This window comes from Pipistrellus hanaki (genome assembly GCF_964339955.1).
Source record: "Pipistrellus hanaki genome assembly, chromosome: 6".
NCBI lineage: Eukaryota > Metazoa > Chordata > Mammalia > Chiroptera > Vespertilionidae > Pipistrellus > Pipistrellus hanaki.
In genome coordinates, this window is record NC_140508.1 from 13,175,558 (window position 1) to 13,201,490 (window position 25,933).

Here is a 25,933-nt window from a genome sequence, read left to right on the forward strand (position 1 = left end):
GGTGGCACAGGCGGACCCGGCCCTCGAGGGGAAGGCACTGCGCCTGGCACATGCTGTCCCTAGAAAAGTGATAAGAAGTGGACAGACAAGCCGCCCGCAGTGGCACGAGGGGCCCCAGGCAGTGGTGCGCCGGGACCCCAGGGAGAAGCACGGGCAGGCGAGAGCGGCCCCAGGAGCTGGGGGCCCGGGGCGGTGGCGCGCGGGGGCGGGGGGGGCCGGGGGGCCGGGGCGGTGGCGCGCGGGGACTCCATGTGCCCGTGGAGACCTGAGCGGTGGCGAGGGGTCCGGGCCAGAGGCGCCCCACGCCCGCCGGGAAGGCACAAGAGACCCCGAGGCCGGAGCGCCGGCAGCCTGGGAGCGCGGGAAGCACGCGGGCGGCCCGCGCGGGAGGGCAGGGGGCGGGGGGCGCTGCGCGGGGCGGCCGGGCCGGGCCGGGCCGGGCCGGGCTCGGGAGGGACCGGTGGGCGCCGTCCATCCCGGGCGCCGGTGTGCGGCCTCAGCCGGGCTGCGGGGAGGGACGGCGCCGCGCTCCCGCCGCCGCCCTCCGCCGCCCTCCGCCCGCCAGCCCCGCGCTCGGTCCCTCCCTCCGGCCCGCCTCCCGCCCGCTCCCTCCCTCCTCCCCCGGCGGCCGCCGCGCGGTGCTCCCGGCGCACACGGAGCCCGGCGGGGACCGCGAGGCAGAGCGCGCGGCCCTGGGTCCGAGTGGGGAGCGGAGCCGGCCCGGGAGCCCGAGCCTGCCTGCGGCTCCGGGAGGCGGCGGGGAGTCCCGGAGGCCGCCGGCCCCGCGCCGCCGGGGCTCTCGCCGGGGACCCCCGGGGACGGAGCCGCGGCCCGGCAACTCCACTCCGAGGCGGGGACGCCGCGACGGCAACTCGAGGTGGGAACTTTGCGCCGCAGCCTCGCCCGGCGCCCCGAGTCCCCGCCGACCCCCGCGCCTGCAGACTCGGGCTCGGGGACCGATCGGGGCGCCTCGGCGCCGACCCCAAAACCTGCCGAGGAGCGTGACCGGGCGGCGGGGATCCAGGTGCACCTGCGGGCGGGGCGGGGAGCACGCTCGCCGGTCACCGTGCGCGGCCAGCGGGTGTTTGCCCCGAGGTGGTCACCGGGGTGCGGAGTGCGGGACCTTCTCTCGGCGGTGACTTGGGGGAAGGGGTGGGTGCGGGGGGCTGCATCCTAGCGGAGACGGAAGCGGAGGTGTCTCCCCGCCTTGCGGATCCTGGGAGGATGGAGTATTGGGGAGATGGACGCAGAGAATGGGGCTCTCCACCAGTGGGCTTCGTTGAGTCATTGATTGACTCAGCAAGTCTCTACTGAGTGCCTACTGTGTGCTCTGCGCTGGGGGTTCCCAGACAACCCTTCGCCTGGAGTTCCAGCATCTGATTGATAAGGTGGGTGGTCACCGCCTCAGCCTCAGGGTCCCCCTAACTCAGGAGGGCTCAGCCTGGATGGATTGGGCTTTTGGAGTTAGAGAGGAAAGGAGAAAAGTTCATTCCCTCCTTCGTGGTGGTTTGGTCAAAGGTTGTCTGAGCACCTACTGCACGTGCTCAGCTCACCATGCCAAGAGCCTAACACCTATTATTTCATTCATTTGACAAAGTTACGGAGGCCCCTGCTGGGGGAAGAACATGGGAGGAGAAGAATGGGGTGGGGACCGGATAGGGCGGAGGGCAGCTGGCAGCTTAAAGAGAATTGAGAGCCAGCCCTCCCTTGAAGAGACCCCAGCCTGTGGGGTGGCTGTCTCAGCAGCCCGTGTGTGTGTGTGTGTGTGTGTGTGTGTGTGTGTGTGTGTAGGACAGAAAGTCACCGGACAGGCCCTTCTGTGGCCATCTAGTGTGTCCATTCTCCAGGGCAGAAGGGAGCAGGTTCTGGGGCAGAAGGAAAGGTCTGTGAGAGGCGCCTCGGGGGAGGTGGGAGTGGGAGAAGGGTTGAGAAGCACTGATCTAACATTACGGATGAAGGCAGGCTCCCACCCATGAGGTCCACGCGTTAGCGGTCCACTCAGCGGGCATTTTCTTAAACACTTGCTCTTCTTACGCACTTGCAGGGTGCCGGCACCTAAGTCACCCAGGTGGATGAGACAGACGCAGAGACACCCCCCACCCCCCTTTGCTGACACCTTGAGATAAGTTCAGGGGGAGTGAGAGGAGGGAGCAGGAATGATTCATTGCACTTGGGGAGGGGGAGGGGGCAGCTCCTGCCTCTGTGCATCTGAGCAGAGGTTTGTCACTGGGTGTGTGATACCCACACACGTTCCTGCAGTCAGAGTCACTATGGGCAGCCTCCCCGAGGAAAGCTGGGCCCTGGGGGCGACCAGCCCCGGTGCTGGGCCAGGGGAGGGGCGCATGGTCAGGCGCTGGACTTCTCAGGCTGTCTTCCCACAGCTTGACCCCTATGCCCTCTTCCCTGGAGCTCTGCAGAGGACCTCCTGAGGGGGGCAGGTGTCTGAGACATGGGCAGGATGGCCCCTGGGAATGGCCCTCAGCGGCCATTCCCGAGCCCAGCCCTCTCCAGCAGACAGATGTCTGTGGTGGGACACACTCCAAACCCACGGGGAACCATGAGAGCCTTGACCCCTGCCTGGAGGCTCGAGAACGCAGGCTGCCCTGCAGCCGCCTGGGGTCCCACTGCCACCTTGAGTTCTCTGCACCAGACACACTGCTGCTCTGGCAAGAGGTGAGGCGTTGCCCCTGGGGAGAGAAGAACAGAGACCTGTGTCCTGAGATCCAAGGGATTAACCCTCTGGACCCCTGTGGGGTGTCTTGACTGGGCCAGCCTTTCTCCTCTCCCCTTTTCTTATACGTGATGAAGAGTCAGCATGCCCTGTTGTCGAAAGATACAGAGGTCTGGGTTGACTCACTAAACCCAGAAATGGAGTCCCTGAGTGGGAAATGGCGGCTGGAAGAGCCACTCCAAATAGAATTAGCAGGAAGGGAGAGGCAAGAAAGTCAGGCAGCAAGCACTCAATCACTGTTGGCCATTTTTATTATAGAGCCGGCTGCGTTTGATTAACAAAATCGGAACATGGAGTGAAAGTGCTACAGATAGGATCTGAGCGGTGCCTCGGGTTTTCCCCAGCTCTTGGGGGCCTCACACCCGCCCGTGCCTCACGCCTCCCAGGCAGGCAGGCAGGCAGGCACCTCCACTCTGTCCCTCCTCCCTTCCTCACCTCCCACCCTGGCTCAGCCCAGAGACTGCAGCCATCACCCTCACTGAGGAAGAAGAGCTGAGGGGTTCGTTTAGCAGGTGGCTCCTTCCCGCTGGCCCAAGGTCCCCACGGCTCCCCCACGCCTGCTCCTTTGCTTATGCCTGTGTTCCCATATTTCACCCTGCAAGGAGACAGATAGAAAAAGGACCTCCTGGCTCGCACCCCGAAACACCTCCCGGTGGAAGGCAAATGTGCATTTGGTGGTATTTTGCAGCCGCTGAGTGAGGCGGCACTAGAGGCTGCCTCTGTCTCTTTTACTGGGTGTGGGGGGCGAGGGGGCAGGTGACTCTGGCACATTTACTCATGTGGGGGTAGATGGGGGGTGGAGGAAAGAGCCCAGCTCCCAGAAAATATACCCGTCCCCCCCCCCCCTTAGGAACTTGGGCCCCAGCTCAAAAGACGCCGGACGGAGGTCCAGCCCGGTGGTGTTATGATGAGGACGGACGGCAAGCAGCTCGGAAAGACTCTCCCCGTGGGTACCTTGTCTCTCGGAGATTCGTCACGCCAGGACCTGGGCCTGGCTCCTGGCTGGATCCATTTTGATTAACGTTTTAATTGGAGATTAATGCAGCATCACCCAAGACTGAGTCATCCCAGCCAGGAGCCCTGACCCTGGCCGAGGAAGCCGTGCTGGCAGGGGAAGGGCAGCATGGGAGAGCAGTGGGTCCCCGAACACCTGCTTGGAAGGAGGGAAGGACTCGGGCTGAGACGTGTGGTGTGAGAAGGAGCCTCGGGAGCTCAGGGGAGAAATGCGCTCCTTTTAAGACGTTGCCCCGGAGGCTGTGTCAGTTCATTACTGTCACATTCTGTATAACCACCCGTTTCATGGCTTACAGCCTCACGGATTTACTTTACTCCCGTGTTTGGAGATCAGACGTTCCACTCGGGTCTCTGGGCGAACACCAAGGGGTTGGCAGGGCTGCGCTCCTTCTGGGGAGAATCCATTTCTTTGCCTTTTCCAGCTTCTAGAAGCTTCCTGCATCCTTGGCCCCTGGCCCCACATCCCTCCAACCGCTGCTTCCGTCATCACATTCTGGCTCAGCCCCTCCCCCCTCCGTCTTATAAAGACCCCAGTGATGACACAGGGCCCACAGGCGATCCAAGCCATCTGATCTTCTCCCCATCTCAGATCCTGCATTGAATCGCAGCAGCAGCATCTCTTGACATGTGAGGTAGCGCAGCCCCAGGTTCCCGGGAGGAGGAGGTGTACATCTTTGGGGGACCATTATTCCGCCCACCGTGGGGGCGAGGCTCCTCAGTGACGGACTGTGAGCCAGAGACCCCACCCTCATGCCCGCCTGGTGCCACCGGAGAGCTTCTGCCCAGGAGCCAGAATGGCAACTCGGGACCTGACAGACGCAGGCATTTTGTCGATTCCTCCCTCTGCTCCTGTGCAGATGCGCAATGGGATCAAAGATGTTTCTCCCGGCCACGAGCAGCCACCGCTTCTCCGCCTCCCCAATGGCCATCGGAAGTTTGTCTGAAGAAAACAGAGCTGAGAGGCCCAGGTGGTGGAGACATGCACCCCGTGGGAAAGGACCTCTGCCTCGCACCCAGAACACCTCCGGGAGGCAGGGACATGCAGAGAGAAAGAGATTCGGTTTGGAGTCCCACAGACTTGGCCTGATTTTGGCTTCATCACGTATTGTCAGGGTCCTGAGTTTCCACTTCTCAAAGCCTCAGTTTCCTCATCTGCGAAATGGGGGAGTTAATGGTAACACCTGCCTCTTAGGGAAGGACGTGGCTCTCGGAACTAAGGCTCTTGCACCGTGCCTGGCACTTTGCGTGGGATCGAGGGAGGCTGAGGTTGCTGCTGTTATAGTACTGACTGTTTAGCATGCACTCTGTCTGTCTGTCTGCAGCCCCCCTCCCGCTTAGAAGAGGGACAGAGAGCTCTGTCCTAAGCATGAGCATAGGATGGAAGGGCGGAGTCCCCTCCGGCTCCTACCCCCACCAAGCTGTCATTCTCCCCCGAGTCAGACCCTCGCTGCCTAGTGGCCTCATGGGGGGGCTGCCACTCAGAGCTGCTTACGGTTTGGACTCTCATTTGTCTTCGGAAACGTGGACGCAGCCCTCAGCCATTGCAGGTGAACATCCTCTCCCAGGAGGACCGGGGCGCTTACAGAGAAGGCAGTGTCCGTGGCTCTGCTGGCTCACGCGGGGGAGTTGATCGAGCCGTTCCCAATGCAGTGTTTTCTCTCAAACCAGAGGGTATCCGTTTCCCTAGTGAGTCTCCCCAAATATGGGGCCCACAGAGCCTTCCAGAACCCCAAGGTCATTGAGAGAATAGGCCAGGGACTCCCCTCCAAAGCTGAGAGCAGCTCCTGCACCCCCAGCCCCTGGCGGATCTCTAGGCGTTCATGGCATTTTCTCTCTCTCTCTCTCCTGAGCGTCGGTGAGACTTAAGGGAACCTGCCCAAATGCCCACCCCCGGGCCTCCCCTCCAGCACCTGGGGAAGGCCTGGGCAAAGCTGGCAAGTCTGCATCTCCCCTGAGCACCAGGGCCAGTCGGAACCCGGTGGCTCGGTTGCTCTAATGCTTCCATTTTCTTTTTCTTTTTCTTTATTTTTCCCTGGATTAAAGCCCAGAGTTGTGTTAACCACACTCTGTCTACTTCTCTCTTCGGCCCGGGCCTGGGCTGGGCCGTATTACTTACTGGCCCTTCACTGCAATCCCCATTCCCCATCCTTGTCCCCCTTTCCCTCCCTCCAGGCACCCTCCTCGTGGTTGGTATAGAAATCCCGACATGTACATGAGTCTTTGTAAAATATGTAATAGTGTATGTGCTCATTTACATAAATAGCATAGTGCTATAAACTTCTGTTTCTTTTTCCACTCGGCACCATGTTTCTAAGACCTAAATGTGTTGCTAAATCTACATCTAATGTGTTTCTTCCAATTCCTGTGCCGTCTACAGGGGTCCACCATCTGCATCTACCACGACTCCCTTATCCACCCCCCCCCCAGCCCCACCCCGATGGGCACGAGGGGACCTCTTAGCACGACCCGCAACATGGGATGCACATTCTTGGACATTGTTCCTCTCTTACATCTGATTCCCCAGAAGTAGATCCTGAGTCAAGGATCTAAGTGCAAATAATTTATTACAAGCAATGTCTGCCAAGACCCCAGAAAACCCAGACCTGGGAGATCTACCCACAGTGGGATTCCTGGGTCAGAAGGCAGCAGCATCCTTCGTTTCCCTCCGCATCCCTGGCGGCTTTCCCCGAGGCAGCACCAGACCACATCCCCCCAGCAACGTGTCACAGTGACTAGCCTTGAACCCAATCTCTGGATTTCAGAGCCGGTGGTCTCTTCTGCATCCCTATTGTCCAAGGCACAGAAAATGCTGGGTTCAAATCCCACTGGATCAGGTTGAGGAAGGAGTCACCCTTGGCTGGTGGAAGGAGGGATGACAGACACCTTATAATAATACGGCAGTTGTCCACTGCATGTCCGGCTTTGGGGCAATCATGTCCCTGTGTCATTTGCATTTGTCTTCACCACAACTCAAGGAGGCTGGAGCTATTCATATCCCCATTCTACAGATGAGGAAACTGAGTCTCAGAGCAAAGACATGTCTTGCCCAGAGTCACTGTGACTGGCCTTGAACCCAGGTCTCCAATTTCAGAGCCAGTGGGCTCTTCTGCTTCCCCAGCTTGGGGTGGTCAGCAAGGTGTCCCTCAAGCTGGACTCCATCGACCCTCAGAGGTAAAATCACTATCGTCCATCATGCTCTTGAAGTGACAGACCCAACACCGCAGAGAAATTGTAAAAGACCGGTTTTGTGTTTTTTTGTGAGAAGTGGCATTACTTTCAGAAGCAGGACTTCACAGCCTGTTTGATTCATGACCTTCACTGGGGACTGTAGAGTCTGGAGCACGTGGAACCGTCCCCCCACGCCCATCGCACTGGATACATGTGCCGGTCCCGCAGCTAGCAAATGCCAGGTCTGGCCCTCCGAGTGGGAACGGCAGGAACAAAGTGTGCTTCTCCCTCTTCGCCATCCGGATCCGTCTGCTGGGACAGCTTCACTTTCCACGCAGGACGCTGAGGCTCTCACTCACAGCAGACCCTGGGGTGAGAGGGAAAGGCGGCAGCACGCCCTGGGGAGCTTCCTGCTGGAGAGACGCTGAGGGTGGGGAGAGGAAATTCCTCAAGAGCAGAGGGGGTGACAGCCGTGTGGGCTTCACAGAGCCCTCCGGGGCCTGCAGGGCCGGAGGAATGTTCCTCGGCCTCCATCATCATCATTCTCGCCAAACGGAGTGTCGTGTTCCTCTAGTCTTCGGTGGCAGATACAGCCGCAGAGCTGAAGGCGATGGTGCCGGTGTGACGTGCCCAAAGGGGGCACCTGTCACTCGGGGGCGGGGGGGGGGGGGGGGGGGGGCAGGGGGAAGGATTATGGCAGCTTTGCCTGAGGAGATGGACTCCAATTTTAGGTCAGGTTAAAAGCGTTCTCAATGCTCTAAAATCAGATCATCTTTATTTCCAGCACAGGTACACCCCAGTTTTCCCAAACCCCATCTGTGACACTAGCTATTCCCAAAGGTAAAGGAGTGACGAAATCATCGCTTTTGTAGAAGGATTCCTGATAGGAAAGGGGGGTGGGGGTCCTCTCCAGTGTGGAACCCCACCCCCACCCCAGCTCCTAGTGAGCACTGTTTCTCATCTGGACAGGTGTGTGTGTGTGTGTACACGTGTCCAGGGTACAGTTTGACTCTCAGGTACTGGAAATGAGTTTCCATGTGGCATTGATGGATTTGATGGTACCACAGGCTTCCGTGGGGACTGGGTTTGGGGGAGGGATGGTGCTTTTATAAAGCAATTACACTCACTACTTTTCTATAGATTGGCTTAATTCTGGAGACTCTGTTGCTATGACTTGAGGATCTCAAACTCAAAGGCCTACAGGGGCCAGGACGTAGAGGGTGTTAGGAACGCCACAGGGAAAGGCGGGGACTGTGAGGGAGGGCAGCGCGCATGCCCTGCGTGAAGGGGACGGTCATCTCTCAGCTGGAATTTGGGCCGAATGTTGCCAGATAGTCTGGGTTTCAAGAGAAACCAAGAATATGAATTTTTACCTAAAATTTCTCATCTTTCAGAATCTTCTCCAAGCCAGGAAAAATATTTGTGAACCAAATTCGGCCCAGGAGCTAGGATGAATAAGCAGTCTCATTCTAGCGTGGAGGGCTGGAAGGGAAGGAGTCTACATAAGCTGACACTTTGACCTCAGTTTCTCAGAAGTGCCCTCACCATGCCGGCCTCTCCATCAGGAAATGTACTCATTTGGCAAACACGTCTCCGAGCTCCGAGGCTGCTGGGCACAGAGATTAAGAGATGAGTCAAGTACAGTTCTCCCCCCAGGGAGCAGGGAGTCTAATAAAGAAGCCAGGCTTGTGCACAGATACTTCTAAAAATGGGTGATAAGGCCGAAACCGGTTTGGCTCAGTGGTAGAGCGTCGGTCTGCGGAATGAAAGGTCCCGGGTTTGATTCCAGTCAAGGGCATGTACTTTGGTTGCGGGCACATCTCCGGTGGGGGGTGTGCAGGAGGCGGCTGGTCGATGTTTCTCTCTCATTGACGTTTCTGGCTCTCTATCCCTCTCCCTTCCTCTCTGTAAAAAAATCAATAATTTTTTTTTTAATGGGTCATAAGTGCAGTGGAGATAAATGCACCTTGAAGCGGGTGGGGGGGAGGGGAAGAAGCGGGGAGGATAGAGTGAGCTCGATTTAGCTGGCAAAGCCAAGAAGGCTTCCTGGAGGAGCAGGCGTGCCCGTCTCTGTTCACAGCTGTATCCTCAGGAGGACATTTGCCAGTTCGTGAACGAACGTGGTGCTGTGGTCATAACTGAGCATTTCTTTGGACATTACCTCTTACTGGTGGCAAATGATAGACTTTTCCCATTCATGAGAGCAACATCCCTCCAAGATAAACACAAACAGTAATAATAATCATCGCATGCCTACTATGTGCCAGGCACTGTGTGAAGTACTCTTCATTGAATCGTCTTGACAACTCTATGAAGTAGGTCCTATGTCTGTACCCATTTCACAGATGAGGACATTAAAACACATGAAGGTTGAGTAACCTGCCCGGGCCATGAGGTTGCAGAGTCTGTGCTCAGAACCACCACACCAGTGCCTTTCCTCCTTGGCGCTGCGGGCCTTAGGGACCAGATAATTCCCTGTTGTGGGGCCTGGCCTGTGCACTGTAGGAATTTTAGAAGCATCTCTGGCCCCCATCGACTATGCCAGTCGCATCCACCAGACATGACTATCAAAAATGCCTCCAGACATTGCCACATGCCCTCTGGGGGAGAAATTGGCCCTCGTTGAGAACCACTGGTCCAAACTGAACTGCCTTTGCAAGCTTAATAAATAGAAAGAAAAATAAAGTGGGGCTAATGTACAATGGAGTTTTAAGTAAATAATAGTACAGAGCTTGCCTGGCAGTCCCGTGGGATGCCAGCTCCGCGGGCTGGGGGCCCTGTCTGATTCTGTGTGTGGCTGTGAATCCGCAGTGCCTGCAGCAGCGCCTGGCACACAGCGGCATCAGCATACTTACATAAATGAGGCGGGTGTGGAGGAACGGTGACACTCAGGGGATGCTGAAGGATGCTGCTGCTATTTTCACTCTTAAGTGAATGTTTTCGTCCGCTGGGGCTGCTATAACCAAATACCTGAACTGGGTGGCTCACAAACAAGACATGTATTACTCAGAGTTCCGGGTGAGGAGGGGAGGTGAAGTCCGAGACCAGGCCGCCAGCCTGGTGGGGTTCTGATGAGGACTGTCTTCCTGGCTTGTAGATGGTGCCCCCTTACCGGGCACTCACAGGGTGGAGGGTCAAGGCTCTGGTATCTTTTCCTCTCCTTAAAAGGGCACTAATCCCGTCATGAGGGCCCCACCCACATGGCCTCATCTACACCTAATCACTGCCCCAAGGCCCCACCTCGAATATGGTCCCACTGGGGTTAGGGCTTTTCCCTGTGAATTTGGTGGACACAATTCAGTCCACAGCAGCAAATAATCTGCAGGATCAGCATTGTCAGCTGGGACTCGGGGGTCACTGAGGGGCTCTCCTCTCTTCTCTTCTTCCCCCAGGCCGGAGAGGGATGTGAAGACTCAAAATGACCCTCTTACCAGGAGACAATTCCGATTACGACTACAGCGCCCTGAGCTGCACCTCCGACGCCTCCTCCCACCCGGCCTTCTTCCCGCAGAGCCAGTCCCTCAAGGGCGTCTTCTACCGCCGGGCCCAGCGGCTGCGGCCTCAGGATGAGCCCCGTCTGGGCGGCCTGCCCGGGGACCGCCGCCGGCGGATCATCATCAACGTGGGCGGCATCAAGTACTCGCTGCCCTGGACCACGCTGGAGGAGTTCCCGATGACGCGGCTGGGCCAGCTCAAGGCCTGCACCAACTTTGACGACATCCTCAACGTGTGCGACGACTACGACGTCACCTGCAACGAGTTCTTCTTCGACCGCAACCCCGGGGCCTTCGGCACCATCCTGACCTTCCTGCGGGCGGGCAAGCTGCGGCTGCTGCGGGAGATGTGCGCCCTGTCCTTCCAGGAGGAGCTGCTGTACTGGGGCATCGCCGAGGACCACCTGGACGGCTGCTGCAAGCGCCGCTACCTGCAGAAGATGGAGGAGTTCGCCGAGATGGTGGAGCGGGAGGACGAGGAGGACGCGCTGGACAGTGGCAGCCAGGACAGCGAGGGCCTGGCGGAGGGGGACGGCCGCCGGGGCCGCTGCATGCGGAGGCTGCGGGACATGGTGGAGAGGCCGCACTCGGGGCTGCCGGGCAAGGTGTTCGCCTGCCTGTCCGTGCTCTTCGTCACCATCACCGCTGTCAACCTCTCCATCAGCACCTTGCCCAGCCTGAGGGAGGAGGAGGAGCAGGTAAGAGCCCACAGCGGTAGGCGGGGAGACTCGCGGCCTGGGGGGTGGTCACTCAGGACGGGAGACAAAGCTGTCTGCTAGGCCACCTCCTCTCGGAAGGCCACAGCTCTCACCGTGTCACCTCCTCCAGGAGGCCCTCCCTGACTGCACTGGCTGAGGACCATCCTCCCTCCCTCCTGACATTATATCATCCACCTCCTCATTCCAGTATGAGCTCCATACCTGTCCTGCTCTGTGCCCTGTGCCCCAGTGTCTTGCAGCAGTGTCCAGCACCACAAGGCACTCCAGCCCTCAGGGGTCCTCAAACATTTTAAAGTGGGGGCCAGATCACGGTCCCTCAGAGAGCTGGAGGGCCGGACTATATGAACTACTAATTCCTACTGTAACACCTCGGCTGCGCTCACTGCCCAAAAAACCTGGCGGGCCGGATCAGACTCCTCTGCGGGCCGCATGTGGCCCGCGGGCCGTAGTTTGAAGACCCCTGTATTGAATGAATGAATGAATGAGTGAGTGAATAAATGGATGGCATGATTTACGATGTGCTTGGCCTAAAGCACACGACACATCATGGACATTTATTTTACCCACTTAAGTCCTTTCTCGACCTTCCCAATTCCCCTGTATAAAAATACCCCAGAAATGTAATTTCTGTGGTGGGGATGGCGTGTGGGCACGTGTCTGCACACAGTGAGCATGTCTTTGTGTGAAATGAGTGAGTGCATGGGAAGGGTTTGCTCCATAAGCTGGCGCACGGGGAGTGCTCCATTCTCAGGGCCACCGCTCAGCAGGGGAGCCAGGAAACCAGCCCTGCCTGCGTCCCATCTGACAGAGGCTCCTCCGGCATCCCGTACCCCTGGGCAGTGTTCTCCCAGCCACGTGACAGATGAGAGCACTGAGGCCGAGTCGCTGGCCCAGACCCAGGTCTGACCGAGTCCGTGTTCTTAAATGTGGAACTGTGGGTTCCACCTGGAGCCTGAGTCCTGATACAGCCCACAAAGGTGGGTTATGGCTGCACTCCCCAAAATGTTGACTTGGTCCCCAACGTTTATTTATTTTTAAGATATATTTTTTATTGATTTTGAAGAGGAAGGGAAAGGAAGGGAGAGAGAGAAACATCAAGGATGAGAGAGAATCACTGATCGGCTGCCTCCTGCACACCCCGCACTAGGGATCGAACCCACAACCTAGGCATGTGCCTTTGACTGGAATCGAACCCGGGACCCTTCAGTCCACAGGCCGGCGCTCTATCCACTGAGCCAAACTGACTAGGGCTCCAACATTTAAAAGAAAGGTATTTTTCATTTAAAAAGTCAAACTCCCCGCTCCTATTAAAAATCCATGTGGTGGAGCCTGCTGGTCTGCCATCCCACACAGCCGCTCTCGCTCTCGGGGGGAGCTGGGTCCCTGGGGACGTCTGCTCCCCGGTTCAGCCTCCTTCTGTGTGAGACCCTCGGCCTTTGAGTCGGGACCCCTTCCACACACATGGAGCAAATTTCAAGACAGACAGAAAGGTTTGGGCAGGTGTGAATTGTATAGGCCTTGGAGAGGTAAGTTTGGCAGGATGAACTGAATCCAAATAGCATGCCAGCCAGCATTCACTGAGCACTGGCTGTGTCCCCTGACGGAGAACTGGACCTGCTCACCACGTGAGGTTTTCCACATGCACGCAGTATGGAAGACGTAGCAATACTTTTGCATTTATAACCTGCAGAGGATATCTGGCACTTTTTTATATTTTGAATTTTATTAGTTTTTTATTCCCTAGAGAAAGAAGTGTAACCAAGGAGAGAGAGAGAGAGAGAGAAACATCGATGTGCGTGTTAAACATCAATCAGCTGCCTCCTGCACCCCCCCCCCCACCCTCACCGGGAATCTAGCCCACAGCCCAGGCAGGTGTCCTGACAGCCTTTCAGTGTGCAGGATGCCACCCAACCGACTGAGCCGCACCGGCCAGGGCTGTCTTTGTTGAATTTTAAAAACAAGTGTTGCAACCACAGCATCACCCAGTAAAATTAACTATTGATAGGCATAAGGGGTGCTGACGAAGAGGGCGGGACTGGAGCCAGACAGCCTAAATTTAAACCTGATTTCCTCCACTCTGGTTGTGCATCTGTAGGCAAGTTACTTAACCTCTCTGTGCCTCAGGCTCCTCACCTACAAAAAAAAAAAAAAAAAAAAAAAAGACAGAGAGAACGATCATCATCTGAGACCTTTCTGGAAGTACGTGTACTTAGATTAGCATAGATTTTGTTTCAGCTCCAATGTATGTGGCCCTGATTTCATCAAGAAAATGCTAATAAAGCCAGTTTTATTCAACTTCTGAAACTTGCTTTTTAAAAAGTAGTTCTTGCCCTAGCCGGTGTGGCTCCGTGGATAGAGTGTCAGCCTGTGGACTGAAGGGCCACGGGTTCGATTCCGGTCAAGGGCATGTACCTTGGTTGCTGGCACATCCCCAGTAGGGGGCGTGCAGGAGGCAGCTGATTGATGTTTCTCTATCATGGATGTTTCTAACTATCCCTCTCCCTTCCTCTCTGTAAAAAAATCAATAAAATATATTTTTTAACAAATGAGTAAATAAAAAGTAGTTCTTAGCCTTTCTCATGACTCAGTGACAGCACTATTCTCTGACTTCATTTGGGGAGCAGTGGGGTGCACTGCCTCGGTTCCCCCTCGAGCACCCATTTGTCTGTCTGAGGATTCAGGCACCACAGGGAGACCCAGGGACCAGAGCACGTCTTCCAGCCTCAAGGAACATCTAGGCCAGTAGAGGGAGGACAGGGACACCCCTGTGAGCACACGTGTGAGAACAAGAAGTCTGAGACCTCAGAGCCCCCCTGGGTGAGTTCATCTCTCCAGCCTCTGACGTGTTTCTAGAGAGAGAACTATGAACCCAGCTGTGCCCAGGGACGGCAGGCCGCCCCAGGCCGCAGCCATCAGTGCCTGCCTCTCTGCCAAAGGCCCCTTTGAACGGGAGGTCACCACCACCCAGTTCTATTCCACAGAGAGCCGCTGGCAGCCCGCCTGCCAAGGGCAGCACTCGGGTGTGCGCGAGAGGCCGATTGGGTGTTTTCTTTGTGCTGACTTATCGCAACAGTTCCCATCCCGGAGATTTCACAGAAAACTCATAGCTTCCAGCCTTTCCGTCTGAGGCTGTCTCAAGCCTGAATTAGTGATTCAGGGCAGCGATCAAGGGGGAGTGGGGGGCACGGGAGTGTTTGCCATGCTCTCGGGCAGCCTCCACCCCAAGTGTCTCAGCTCCCCCACTTCCTTTGCCCGCCTGGCCTTGAGTTGCCCCCTCTGTCTGAACGCCAGGCCAGTGCCCTTACGTCCGTCCGGTAACACATGTGAGCTGCTCACCTGCCGCACACCAGGCCTTTTCAAATCAACAGACTGCCCCATTATTGGGATTACAGTTTGCCAGGACAGGAAGGAGGGGCAGAGACAGACAATAACCATGATAAATAAGTACTTAAAAGCATATAAAAGATGGTAAGTGCTATGAATAAATAGAGTGGGATGAGGGGAATCCGCTATAGGACAAAGGGAGAGGGGGATTTTTAAACAAGGGGTCACCAAGGCCTCCCTGGGAAGGTGAGATTGAAGCGAAGAGCTGGGTGCAGGAGGGCAGAGCCGTGTGGGTGTCTGGGGAAGAGGAATCCTGCTGGGGAGAGTCAAGGCCGGGCTGGGGGTGAGCCTGGGCTGCTGGAGGGGCAGCGAGGAGACCCACGAGGCGGGAGCAGGTGAGCAGGTGGGCAAGGGCGAGGAGGCTGGAGAGGTGGCAGCTGCCACGTGTGTCCTGGGAGGCTTGCTCTGTCCCTCTGAGTCATGAAAGGGTGCTGACCAAGGAGGGCCGGGATCTGACTCATGCTCGGGGTCCCTCTGGCCGTGTGTGCTATGTGGATTGTAGGCGAGGGAGCAGGCAGGGGGTGCCCGCCCTGCCCGGGTGAGAGAGGGTGGTGGCTAGACCAGTGTTGGGGCTGTGAGAAGTGATTTGATTCTGGAATCATTTTAACTAAAGAGCCGACGGGGTTTCCTGAGGACTGCATGGGAGGTGTCAGCACAGGGCTCAGGCTCTTGTCCTGAGCAAATGGGAAAGGCAGAGACACTGTTTGCTCATCGGGGGAGGGGCAGGCGGGCTGGTGAGATCAGGAGCCCAAAGGAACTGGATATTTTTTAATCTTTACTGAACTTACTGGGGTGACGTTCATTAATACATTATACAGGGTTCAAGTGTACAGCTCTGCAATGAAACTAGAACATAATTGTTCTTACCACACACACAAAAAATGACAATTATGTGACATGATAGAGGTCTATGCAGTAACCGTGTTGCGATGTACAGATGCACCCATCAGCATATGGACACCTTACACTGACATGTTAATTATACCTCCACAAAAATAAATGTTTAAGAAAGTCAGGAGCTTGTTTGGGACATGAGTTTGTGACTCCCCTCAAACACCCAGAGGTGACATCAGGGAGGCAGCCCAGCCATCTGGGTTCGAAGGTCAGGGGTGAGGTCTGGGCAAGAGACAGACAGAGAGAGAGAGAGAGAGAGAGAGAGAGAGAGAGAGAGAGAGAGAGAGAGAGAACGCAGTGGTCAGCATCAAGATGACACCTCAAGCCCTAGTGGTCACCCAGGGGTGAGCATCACTAGCTAGAGGCCCCAGGGCCATGTGACACAGGCGGGCGGGCAGGTGGGCCGGCTGTGCCCAGGCTTCCTTTCACCCGGGTAGCACAGCTCCCTGCCCAGGGCAGAGCTTCGTGCTCCTCCCGGGGGGACCGCTGACTCTCCCGGGCTTCTCCCCTCTCGCCCAGGGCCAGTGCTCCCAGATGTGCCACAACGTCTTCATCGTGGAGTCCGTGTGTGTGGGCTGGTTCTCCCTCGAGTTCCTGCTGCGGTTCATCCAGGCGCCCAGCAAGTTCGCCTTCCTGCGGAGCCCGCTGACCCTCATCGACCTGGTGGCCATCCTGCCCTACTACATCACCCTGCTGGTGGACGGGGCCGCCTCCGGCCGCCGCAAGCCGGGCACCGGCAACAGCTACCTGGACAAGGTGGGGCTGGTGCTGCGGGTGCTGCGGGCGCTGCGCATTCTGTACGTGATGCGCCTGGCCCGCCACTCGCTGGGGCTGCAGACGCTGGGCCTCACCGCCCGCCGCTGCACCCGCGAGTTCGGCCTCCTGCTGCTCTTCCTCTGCGTGGCCATCGCCCTCTTCGCCCCGCTGCTCTACGTCATCGAGAACGAGATGGCCGACAGCCCCGAGTTCACCAGCATCCCTGCCTGCTACTGGTGGGCCGTCATCACCATGACGACGGTGGGCTACGGGGACATGGTACCCAGGAGCACGCCGGGCCAGGTGGTGGCGCTCAGCAGCATCCTCAGCGGCATCCTCCTCATGGCCTTCCCCGTGACCTCCATCTTCCACACCTTCTCCCGCTCCTACCTGGAGCTCAAGCAGGAGCAGGAGCGGGTGATGTTCCGGAGGACCCAGTTCCTCATCAAGACCAAGTCGCAGCTGAGCGGCATGTCCCAGGACAGCGACATCCTGTTTGGAAGTGCCTCCTCCGACACCAGAGACAAGAACTGAGCCTAGAGACCGAGACTGAGACCGCCACCGCCACCGCCGCCACCACCGCCAGGTCACCCCCAGCCCTGCCTGCGGCTTGACGCTATCGCCATCACTGCAGACGCCTCGTAAGGCTCATGCCGGTTCCAAACGTGGCCCTGGCCTAGGACTGACCCCGTGCACGCCCCTGGGAGGGTGTCCACAGCATCCCAGAAGGGTCCCTGCCCTCCTCGGCCAGCCCAGCTGGTCCCAGCACACAGCGTGACCGTCCCCCCTGACCCCGCCCTCAAGCCTGGGTCCCTCCGTGAGGAGGTGCTTGTTCTTTCCACCATGTACATAGCATGCCCAGCCAAGACCTGCTTCCCGGGTGTGCCTAGAGAACACGTACCAACGGCCGCAGCCGCATGTCTGTCTGCCCTGTGGGTCACGTGCCATTAAAGAAAACCAGTGAAAAGGAAGCCCGCCTCCCCTGGGTTCTCTTAAGAAAGGAGAGTGTCGCCCAGCAGAACCCGCCGGTGTGGGGACCGGAAGTAACAGGCCTGTCTCCCTGGGTCCCTTGGGGCCAGGGGGGCCCCAGTGGGGCTGGAGGGGAAGGAAGGCTTTGGGAAATTTGTTGGTAAATACGGAATTCCCTCTCTCTTGTATCTCTTTGGCTCCCTTTTTCCTCCTCGCCCATCCCTTTTTCTCCTATTTTGCACCCTTAGGCCCATATTCTCAAACTTTTCCCCCAAGGTACCCTTCACGGTTCAGTGCACCCCAAGAGGCCTGTCAGCATTGCTCACTACAAAGGTGAAATCGCTTCGTTTTATCTTTTAAAAAAAGAGGCTGTGCTTTTCATTCTGTTCCACATTTATTTAAAATTTGGAAAATACTTTAAACTATGTCTAAATCGAAGCTGAGAGTGGGGTTGATGCTTCAGGGGTGTGGGGAAGGGGTTCTCTGAACAGTCTGAGACGCATAGTCTGAAGCTCCCAAAGGACTCCCACGTCCCCCAAAGACCCACAGAGCACCTGCCGCAGGGAGCACCTTCTGACCTCATTGACTGTGGGTGACCCACAGTAGAGGGAACCCCAGGCCATCCCACCCGGCTAACTCAGCTCTCAGGGGTCAGAGCCCCTCATCCCTCGGTGCCAGACAGTCACAGCCTGTCTCCACCCCCATGGGTCCGGCAGCGTCACTTCATCCCGGCCCACAGCCCCTCCCTGGGCCAGCAGCACAACGCATGCTCCAACGCAAACCCGACCGCTGGCTGCCCTGCTAACTCCGCCGGGCTGTCCGTCAGGTCGGGAGTAAACACAGATGCCCTGCATGCCCTGGGCCTCGCCCTCCTCCCCAGCTCCAGCTCCAGCTCCAGCTCCCACCTCTATGTCGCTCACTCCACCCAGCCACACAGGCCTTTGTTCTGCTCATGAGCCTAGCCCATGGCCATCTCAGAGCCTTCACACGTGTGGTCCCTCTGCAGGGACTGCCCTTCCCATAGAGCACTGCATGGCTGGCTCCTTCCCACCACCTCCCTGGCCACATCTCCACAGAGTCCACGCCAGCACCTCCGCCACCACCATCTCCCTCCCAACCTGCTTGATCTCACCCACTGAGAAAGCTCTGAAACTGCCCGGTCAGTTTCTCTGCCACTCACGTATGGTCCGTTTCCAGCAGGCGGAGGCTATGCTGGCAGAGACTCGGCCACATGGCTCACCCCCAGCACCCAGCACAGGGCCTGGCACCTAGTAGGTGCTCAATCAATACTTGTTGAATGAATGAATGAATGAAAAATGAAGGGAAGCAGAAAGAGGGCCAGGAAGTGGAAAGGCGTCTGTTTCTAACATTGGATGCTGGGCCTCCGAGCACCCCCCGCCCTCCCACTGCGGGCTGGAGAGGGGCCTCCCTGTGCACTATCACAATACGCAGGCAGTGATGCGGAGTGGAAATATCACTCGAGACTCGAGGGCCTTGTTAAAGGCTCCCCTGACACCTGCTTCCATGACTCACGCCTGAAAAGTGAGTTTTCCGACTAATTAGCTCTACCTTCCCAGCCCGGGGAGTGTCAGAGCGATCGGCACTGCCGTCGTGGCAATAACACGTTAGATTTATGAAATGACCTTTTTTTCCCCTCCGAAGCGGCAGTGAGAGACAGGAACGGCTGAAAATGCTAAGTAGAACGTGACACCGAAAGAGGCATAAAAATGGAGCCCTTTAAAAGTCAAGGGGATGGGAAGCAAATACCGTTTGGGGTGGAGGAGGTGCTGGGACAAGCACAGGAGGAGACACCCTCTCAAACCCTCCCTTCCCTCCCCTCCCTCCCCCCAACCTCCCCCTGAGGACAGAGGCTGAAGCTGGCAGTGCAGGGAGGAGCTGGGGGCGCTGAGGCCCACAGGCCCTGGCATCTTGCACAGATTCTGACGAAGCTGGTGCTGAGGCAGAGGCCCAGGCTCAGGCCCCTCTCAGGCTCCCTGGAGGGTCAGAGGGGCCCTAGGTACCGACCTGCCCATCAGAGTGGGGCTCAAGGGCCCCTGGTCCTGATTGAGAACAGGAGCCTCAGACACCTAACTAGCCACTTCCAGAACCCTGACCAAACGGATGGTGATGGCTTCCCACATTTTTTTCATTATGTGAAATCAGACGCAGAAATCGGATTGAATTAATGTAAGCCACAGCCCCTTGTCCTGCCATAAGGGGGTCCTTTGACCCTGGTACAGGCGACTAACTCCATACAGCCAGGAAGGTGTGTGAAAATCACTGCGCTGAGGGAAACAGCAAATTTCCAATTTGTTTTATATTTTAGTAACCAGGTTATCCTCCATCTCTGATTTGGCTCATCGCTTCTGCAAGACTCACAGTGGAGGATTGGGGAGCTGATTTAGCAACAGCTGATTCAGGCCCCACCCCTGAGCAGGGCCAGGACTTCTCACCTTGGGCTCAGAATTTTAGGCAGAGCCAAAAAAAAAAAAAAAAACAGTCATCAAGATAACTCATTTTAATGCAGTATTTTTTAAAATCAAGTTTAATGTCAAAAATCCATGATGAGCAAAATGTCAAATTTGTAAATAGAGACAGAGTCAGCCTTTGTCATGCCACTGCCTGGTTCTGGTCCAGTCCCAACACCCCTGGCATATCCAGTGACTCAGCACTAATTGGCATCTCTAAAGAGTGCAGGCGGGACTTAGCACCTGCACCCGCAGCTGCTGAGCATGGGCACCCCATCCGCTGAAGGGCATCGGGATGGGCACCAGCACCAGCTCCTGCCCCAGTGAGGGTTTTAGAACTAGCCCCTGTTCCTTTGGGACCCACACAGTGATGGGGAGAGACATGTGAGGGGAGACAGTGGTGAGCACGAGGTGGCCCGACTGGGGGGAGGTGCAGAGCAGCCACATTCGAAGGTCAGGGAAGGACTCTCTGAGAAGGTGACCCTGGAAAGGCACCTGGAGGTGGGGTAGGAGCAGTGGTCGGAGCAGAGAGAGCAGCCAGTGCAAAGGCCCAGAGGTAGGGAAGACCCGAACATTTCTCCGGCTGCCCAGGGGCACGTGGGCACGGGAGCGTGCCCCTGCTGGGGGCACCCTTCCTCCCAGGAGAGAACCCAGACGTGCCAAGCAGACATCCCTGAATAAACGTTTCTAGAGATTTTACCCTGAAACGTGCTATCAAAGCAACTGGGAGGAAACAGACCCCGCAGAACCGGATTCGGCCCCTGCCCCCTAGGGTGGGTTACACAATGGAGAAGACACGGAGTAATGTCCTCCTGCACGTGTGTAATGACGGGGTACACTCACCTCCTCCCCTGGGGCAGCCTCTGCGTTCCTACGGGGATTGCTGCCGAGCCTCCCCCCGGACCCCTCTGCTCTTGCCCCCTCTCTGTCCATTCTTGCACAACAGCAGGGGGCCCTGCTGGAACCCAAGTCAGCTCCTGCTCAGCCTCCGCTCAAGGCAAAAAAGCTGGTGACATCCATGCACAGTCAGAGCCAGAGTCTCCTTCGGCCCCACCCCCCTTCCCTGGGCTCCTTGTCTCTCCCTCCTCTCTCCTTCAGACACACCAACCCCTGTCTTCAGGGGGCAGACAAGCGCAGCAGCACCTCAGGGCCTTTGCACGTGCTGTTTGCTCCAGCCAGAAGACTCTTCCCTAAGGAATTCCCTCGTCACTAGCTTCACCTCCTCATTCATATCTGCTCAAAAGACACTTCAACAGAAAGGCCTTATCTGGCCTCCTCCCTGCAGCCCAGCCCAAAAGATCACTCTCCCAGCACGCCCCAGCCTGTTCCCCAGGCCTCCTATTTTCTGTGTTCTGATGCTTGGATATCTGTGGCCTAGCAGACCCTGAAGAGCCTGCCCCTCCCGGAGTTAGCCAATTTCTAGCGACAGTAGCAGCATGCTGCTCAAATACAAACCGGTCCATGCAGACTCCAGACCCCACCCCCTCCTTTCTCAGGCCCTCGTACTGCACGCCACCATCCACCTGCCTGTCACCCCAGGGCCAGGTACCCCTAGGGCAGAGGTGGAGAACACCCAGCCATATAAGGCCCACAATATCATTTGGTCTGGCCCTGCCAAGGCAACCACAGGAAGACTAGAAATTCAATAAACCTAGGAGCTTTTTTCATAGCAACGGAAGTCTCTATTAAGTGAATGGTACTAAGTGAGTGATGCTATTCATACCCAATGGCCCTTGGCTGGAAAAAGCTTCCCCACCCCTGCCCTAAGGGACAGCCTCCCACACTGCAGAGCCACTGAAGCCTTTCAAACTAGCCAGTCCTGAGACTGCTTCCCTGCCTTGTCCGTTCCTTCCCTCAAAAACCACAGGAAAGGCTTGTGCCCGCTGTTCCCCCATCTCTCTCCTCAGACCCTCCCTGGTGCTTCCCCAGGGGCCCCCATGGTGTGGCCTGCCCCCTCCTCTTGGGATCTGTGAGAATAAAAAATGTCTTTTCAATGGAAGCCATCTCCTGTTCTACTGGCCTTGCCACCTGAATAATAATAAAATCTATATTTTAAAACACCAGCCCCCTTCACCCTGCATTGTCCTTCTCTAAAACCTGTATTATCCCCCAACACAGTATGTATTTATTTGCTCATGGTCATTCTTTGTCCACTAGATGGCCAGCCCCATGGGGGGAGGGGAAAATACAGTAGTATCCCCAGCCTCTGATAACACCTGGCACATAGTAGGTGCTTAGTAAATACTTGCTGCATAAATGAATTCCTGAGTCCCTTACTTCTGGACAGAGTCCCATAAAACACACAAACACATCAGCAATATTCGTTCACCTAGCTCATGGCGTGAATCCTATTACCATCCATTCCTATTTGCTGACACCACAATTTTGATGGGCAAACAACCCACCCCCCAGAGTCACCCAATGATTTCTGTTTGGAGACAGCCTCTATCCTGTGAGTTTAGTTCTCCATTAATTCCTGTATTTTGAGTTAAATGTATGGAAAGATACTATAGGACTTTGTTTTGAAACCATAAACCAGAGCCTGAAAGATTTTCATTTTCTTTTCTGGAAAGAACATGCTGCTTACCCAAATGACCTATAAAAGTCCAAATAAATATGTTTGTTGAAATAAACTTAAAGCTGCAACTGGCCTTGTTTAAAAAAAAAAAAAAAAAAAAAAAAAAAAAAAAAAAAAAAACAGGGGGAAGAGTAACGGGATGGGACTGTATTACTTGGTAGCTATTGGTATTCCATCATGTTTATTATTACATATGCATGGAACCCAAAAAACAAGTACTTAGAATCATTCTCTATGTGACAGAGACAGATCGACCTAATAGGTGGCCAAAATCACTGCTGAATGGACAGAGCTGTTTCTCCACAAAGTCCATGAGGAGGGAAACGCCTCCTCTCTCCAGAGCTCGGGGCTCTGTGCAGCTGACATAAAAAGTACTCCGCGGTTCCAGTCAGCCCCGGTGTCTGGGATGGGAGGGGAGGGGAGGGGCGGGGAGGGAGCTGCGGGAAGGAAGCAACACCTTTATTCTGCCGGCTCTTCCTTATGCCGTCGGGGCTGGGGCTGGATGAGAAGCCCAGCAAGGATCCTGTGGACGTCAGCACCCAGACACCTCCGACAGCACGCGGGTCCTGAGGCTGACGGCGGCCCTCTCGCCAGCCAGCACCCTGGTCTTTGGAGCAGGCAGTCCGTGTCATTTTCCTCATCTGAACCATCCCAAATAGGCACGTCCTATTCTGAGTGTGACAATCTGGAGAGCAGGCAGGGTTGCAAGTCCCGAACCAGCAGAATGATCTTGGGCTTTGGAGCCAAAGAATCTCAAGTTCAATTCCCTGACAAGCCACTGCCTTGGCCTGTGTCTCCGGGAAAGTTACTGAACCTCGTGTTCACCCCCTATGAGGATTAAGTGAAATAAAGAATTTAAAGTACCGAGAGCTGGCCCATAGTAAGTGCTCAATAAATAGTAGCTACTATTACTATTATTTTTCACTAGATGCCTGGTGCACGAAATTGTGCAGGGGGGGTCGGGGGGGGGGGGCCTCAGCCAGCCTGCACCCTCTCCTATCTGGGATCCCTCTCACAATCCAGGGCTGCTGGCTCCCAACTGCTCACCTGCCTGCCTTCCTGATTGCCCCTAACTGCTTCTGCCTGCCAGGCTGATCACCCCCTAACCACTCCCATGCCAACCTGATTGATGCCTAACTGCTCCCCTACCAACCTATTTGCCCCAACTTCCCTCCTCTGCCAGCCTGGTCCCTCTCAACTGCCCTCCCTTGCAGGCCTGGTCCTTCCCAACTGCCCTCCCTTGCAGGCCTGGTCCCTCCCAACTGCCCTCCCCTGCTGGCCATCTTGTGGTGGCCATCTTGTGTCCACATGGGGGCAGGATCTTTTACCATATGGGGGCAGCCATCTTGTGTGTTGGAGTGATGGTCAATTTGCATATTACTCTTTTATTAGATAGGCTTATTCTCCCCTTTTCCCCTGCCCCCCACCACCACCAAACTCATCTAGCAGCAGCGAATAGGGTTTGACAAATTACTAGCACACAGGAGACCATGAGAGCACGGTCTGGCCTGATTTTGTACAGCATTTCCAGGGACTTTCACACATTTCTCATTTGCCTGCACAGCGGCGGCTGCTGATTGCAAGTGAGTTTTCACACTTTGTTACGACAGACTTGGCAGAACCACAATCTGGAGATCTTCTCATTAGCAGGTGGGTAATGAGCGTGGGGGAATGGCATCCTGGGCAGTTCCTCTGGGATCTGGATTTTTTTGCCCCTCCTCCCTCCCCCTTCCCCCCCCTCCCCGCCGTGGCCAGCCTGTACTCCCCTGCTGGACCCACGGCTCTGGCTTCCACTAGCTGGGTGGCCCTGGGCTAATCACCGAACTTCTCTGAACACTGCCTTCCTCATCAGGAAATACGGGGTAATGGTCACGCCTTCCTCCAGGGGCTGAGTGCGGGCGGGGAGGGGACCAAATGAGATGAGGCAGTGCCTGGCAGAGAGGAGATATTTGGTAATAGTTCCTTCCTAAAGCCACTCTGTAAAAATTAAAATGGACATTGTATCAGGCAGGATTATTATGATTCCAACTAGCAGAAAACCCAACTCAAACTGCCTCTGGGGGGTGGGAGGGGGGCATGTGGTGGTGGAGCAGAGTTTGGAGAGAGGACATTCCTAGGCTCATGGAACTGAAAAGTCCCCAGGCCATGCCAGCTTCAATGTCACCAGGTGCAGCTCAATGTCACCAGTAGGCCCTTCCCTCTTTCTTACAATCTCCATCTTGTCGGCTTCCCTCCTGTTCCACCTGCCAGCTCAGGACTCTCCCTTCATGGTGGCAACACGGCTTCAGCAGCCCAGCCGCTCATCTTTCAAGTTCAGGTCCAACAGGAAAGAGCAAGATACCTTTCGATTAGCTCCTGCCAGAAGTTCTGAGGTTCGCTCTGACTGGAATAGCGCAGACCATGTGTCCACCCGATCAGTGAGATCATGAGGAGCCAATGGACATGCTATACCATGGGGACATGCTATACCTTGGGGTTTGAGAGAGAGGGAAGCATGTAAGCAGGCAGAGCCAGTAGTGCCCCCTACTGAGAAACCCTAATACTGCACTCAGGGCAAAGGAGAGATGCTTAGTAAGGAACTCTGTCCATTATGGCTAGAGTAGGTATCAGAGAGGCAATGAATTGGTAATCGGCATACATCCCAAGGCCTGGAGCTGGGGAGGCATCTTCCGGAAGGAGCTTTGGTCAGAGAGAAAGCACCGCTGCACCCAGAGCAGGAAGGAAACAGTTAATAAATCCCCACACACACACCCCCTCCCATCTTCTGCCAGTGCCCCCTTTGCAAACCCAGCCAGAAGCCAGGAGGCAGAACCCAGGCCGCCGGAGTGTTGCAGGCCCTAACAGTCAGCCCTCCTGGGACGAAATGGGTCTGGGAATGCCCAGCTCAGCGGCACTGGCACTATCCCCATCTTACAGTTAGGATAAGGAGCTTGCCACGGCAACACATGACCTGGCTCTGCCCAGCCGAACACCCAGCCCTGGAGCCTTCCTCTGTGACAGTGGTCGGCAAACTCACTAGTCAGCAGAGCCGAATATCAACAGTACAACGACTGACATTTCTTTGGAGAGCCAAATTTTTTAAACTTAAACTTCTTCTAACGCCACTTCTTCAAAATAGACTCACCCAGGCCGAGGTAGTTTGTGGAAGAGCCACACTCAAGGGGCCAAAGAGTCGCATGTGGTTCGAGAGCCGCGGTTTGCCGACCACTGGTCTGTGAGCAGCAGCAAGAGGGAGCAGGGCCATTGGGGAGCCAAAACAGAAAAAGAAGCACTCCTAGGAGCTCACATGGCAATGCGGTCCCTCCTAGCAATTTCAGCAAACCTGCCTCTACTTGCTCAGGAGAGGGAGAGAAAAATAATCACTTCAATCTCTTTCCAGCAGGCGGACCAGCAAGAGTTCTCCTTTCTCCTGGACTCCCTTCCATTTGCACGTTGACCCAGGCTGCTGTGAGGTGAAAAGTAAGTGAAAATAAAGGAGGAAAGCGGAGGAGAGAGTAATGCAAAATGCAATCACACTGCACCGAGCGGGAGGGACGAGAAATCAGTAACCGGAGCCTGTGACAGGTGCTGCCTGCCAGTGGCGTGTGTGGATTTTAGGGAAATATATACAGGGTGCTCTCCCCGCAAATGTATACACACTTTGAATAATTAAAAAGGCAGAATAAAAACTATAGCCCTACTGGTTAGGTATTGTAACAAGAAAGACAAAGGTTCTTAAATGAAACTCTCTGTAGCCTGAAAATTATTCTAAAAAGAAA

The 25,933-nt window shown here is 56.0% G+C and overlaps 1 protein-coding gene across 1 annotated transcript; it reads left to right on the plus strand.

Annotated features, from left to right (window-relative positions):
* The first annotated feature begins 636 nt into the window (after positions 1-636).
* Positions 637-17,341, plus strand: KCNG1 (potassium voltage-gated channel modifier subfamily G member 1). The gene is made up of 3 exons (XM_084889077.1): positions 637-877; positions 10,306-11,105; positions 15,924-17,341. Exons 2-3 carry the CDS (start codon positions 10,332-10,334, stop codon positions 16,692-16,694), a joined length of 1,545 nt encoding a protein of 514 aa, XP_084745203.1. The 5' UTR covers positions 637-877; positions 10,306-10,331; the 3' UTR covers positions 16,695-17,341.
* Positions 17,342-25,933: the final 8,592 nt, after the last annotated feature.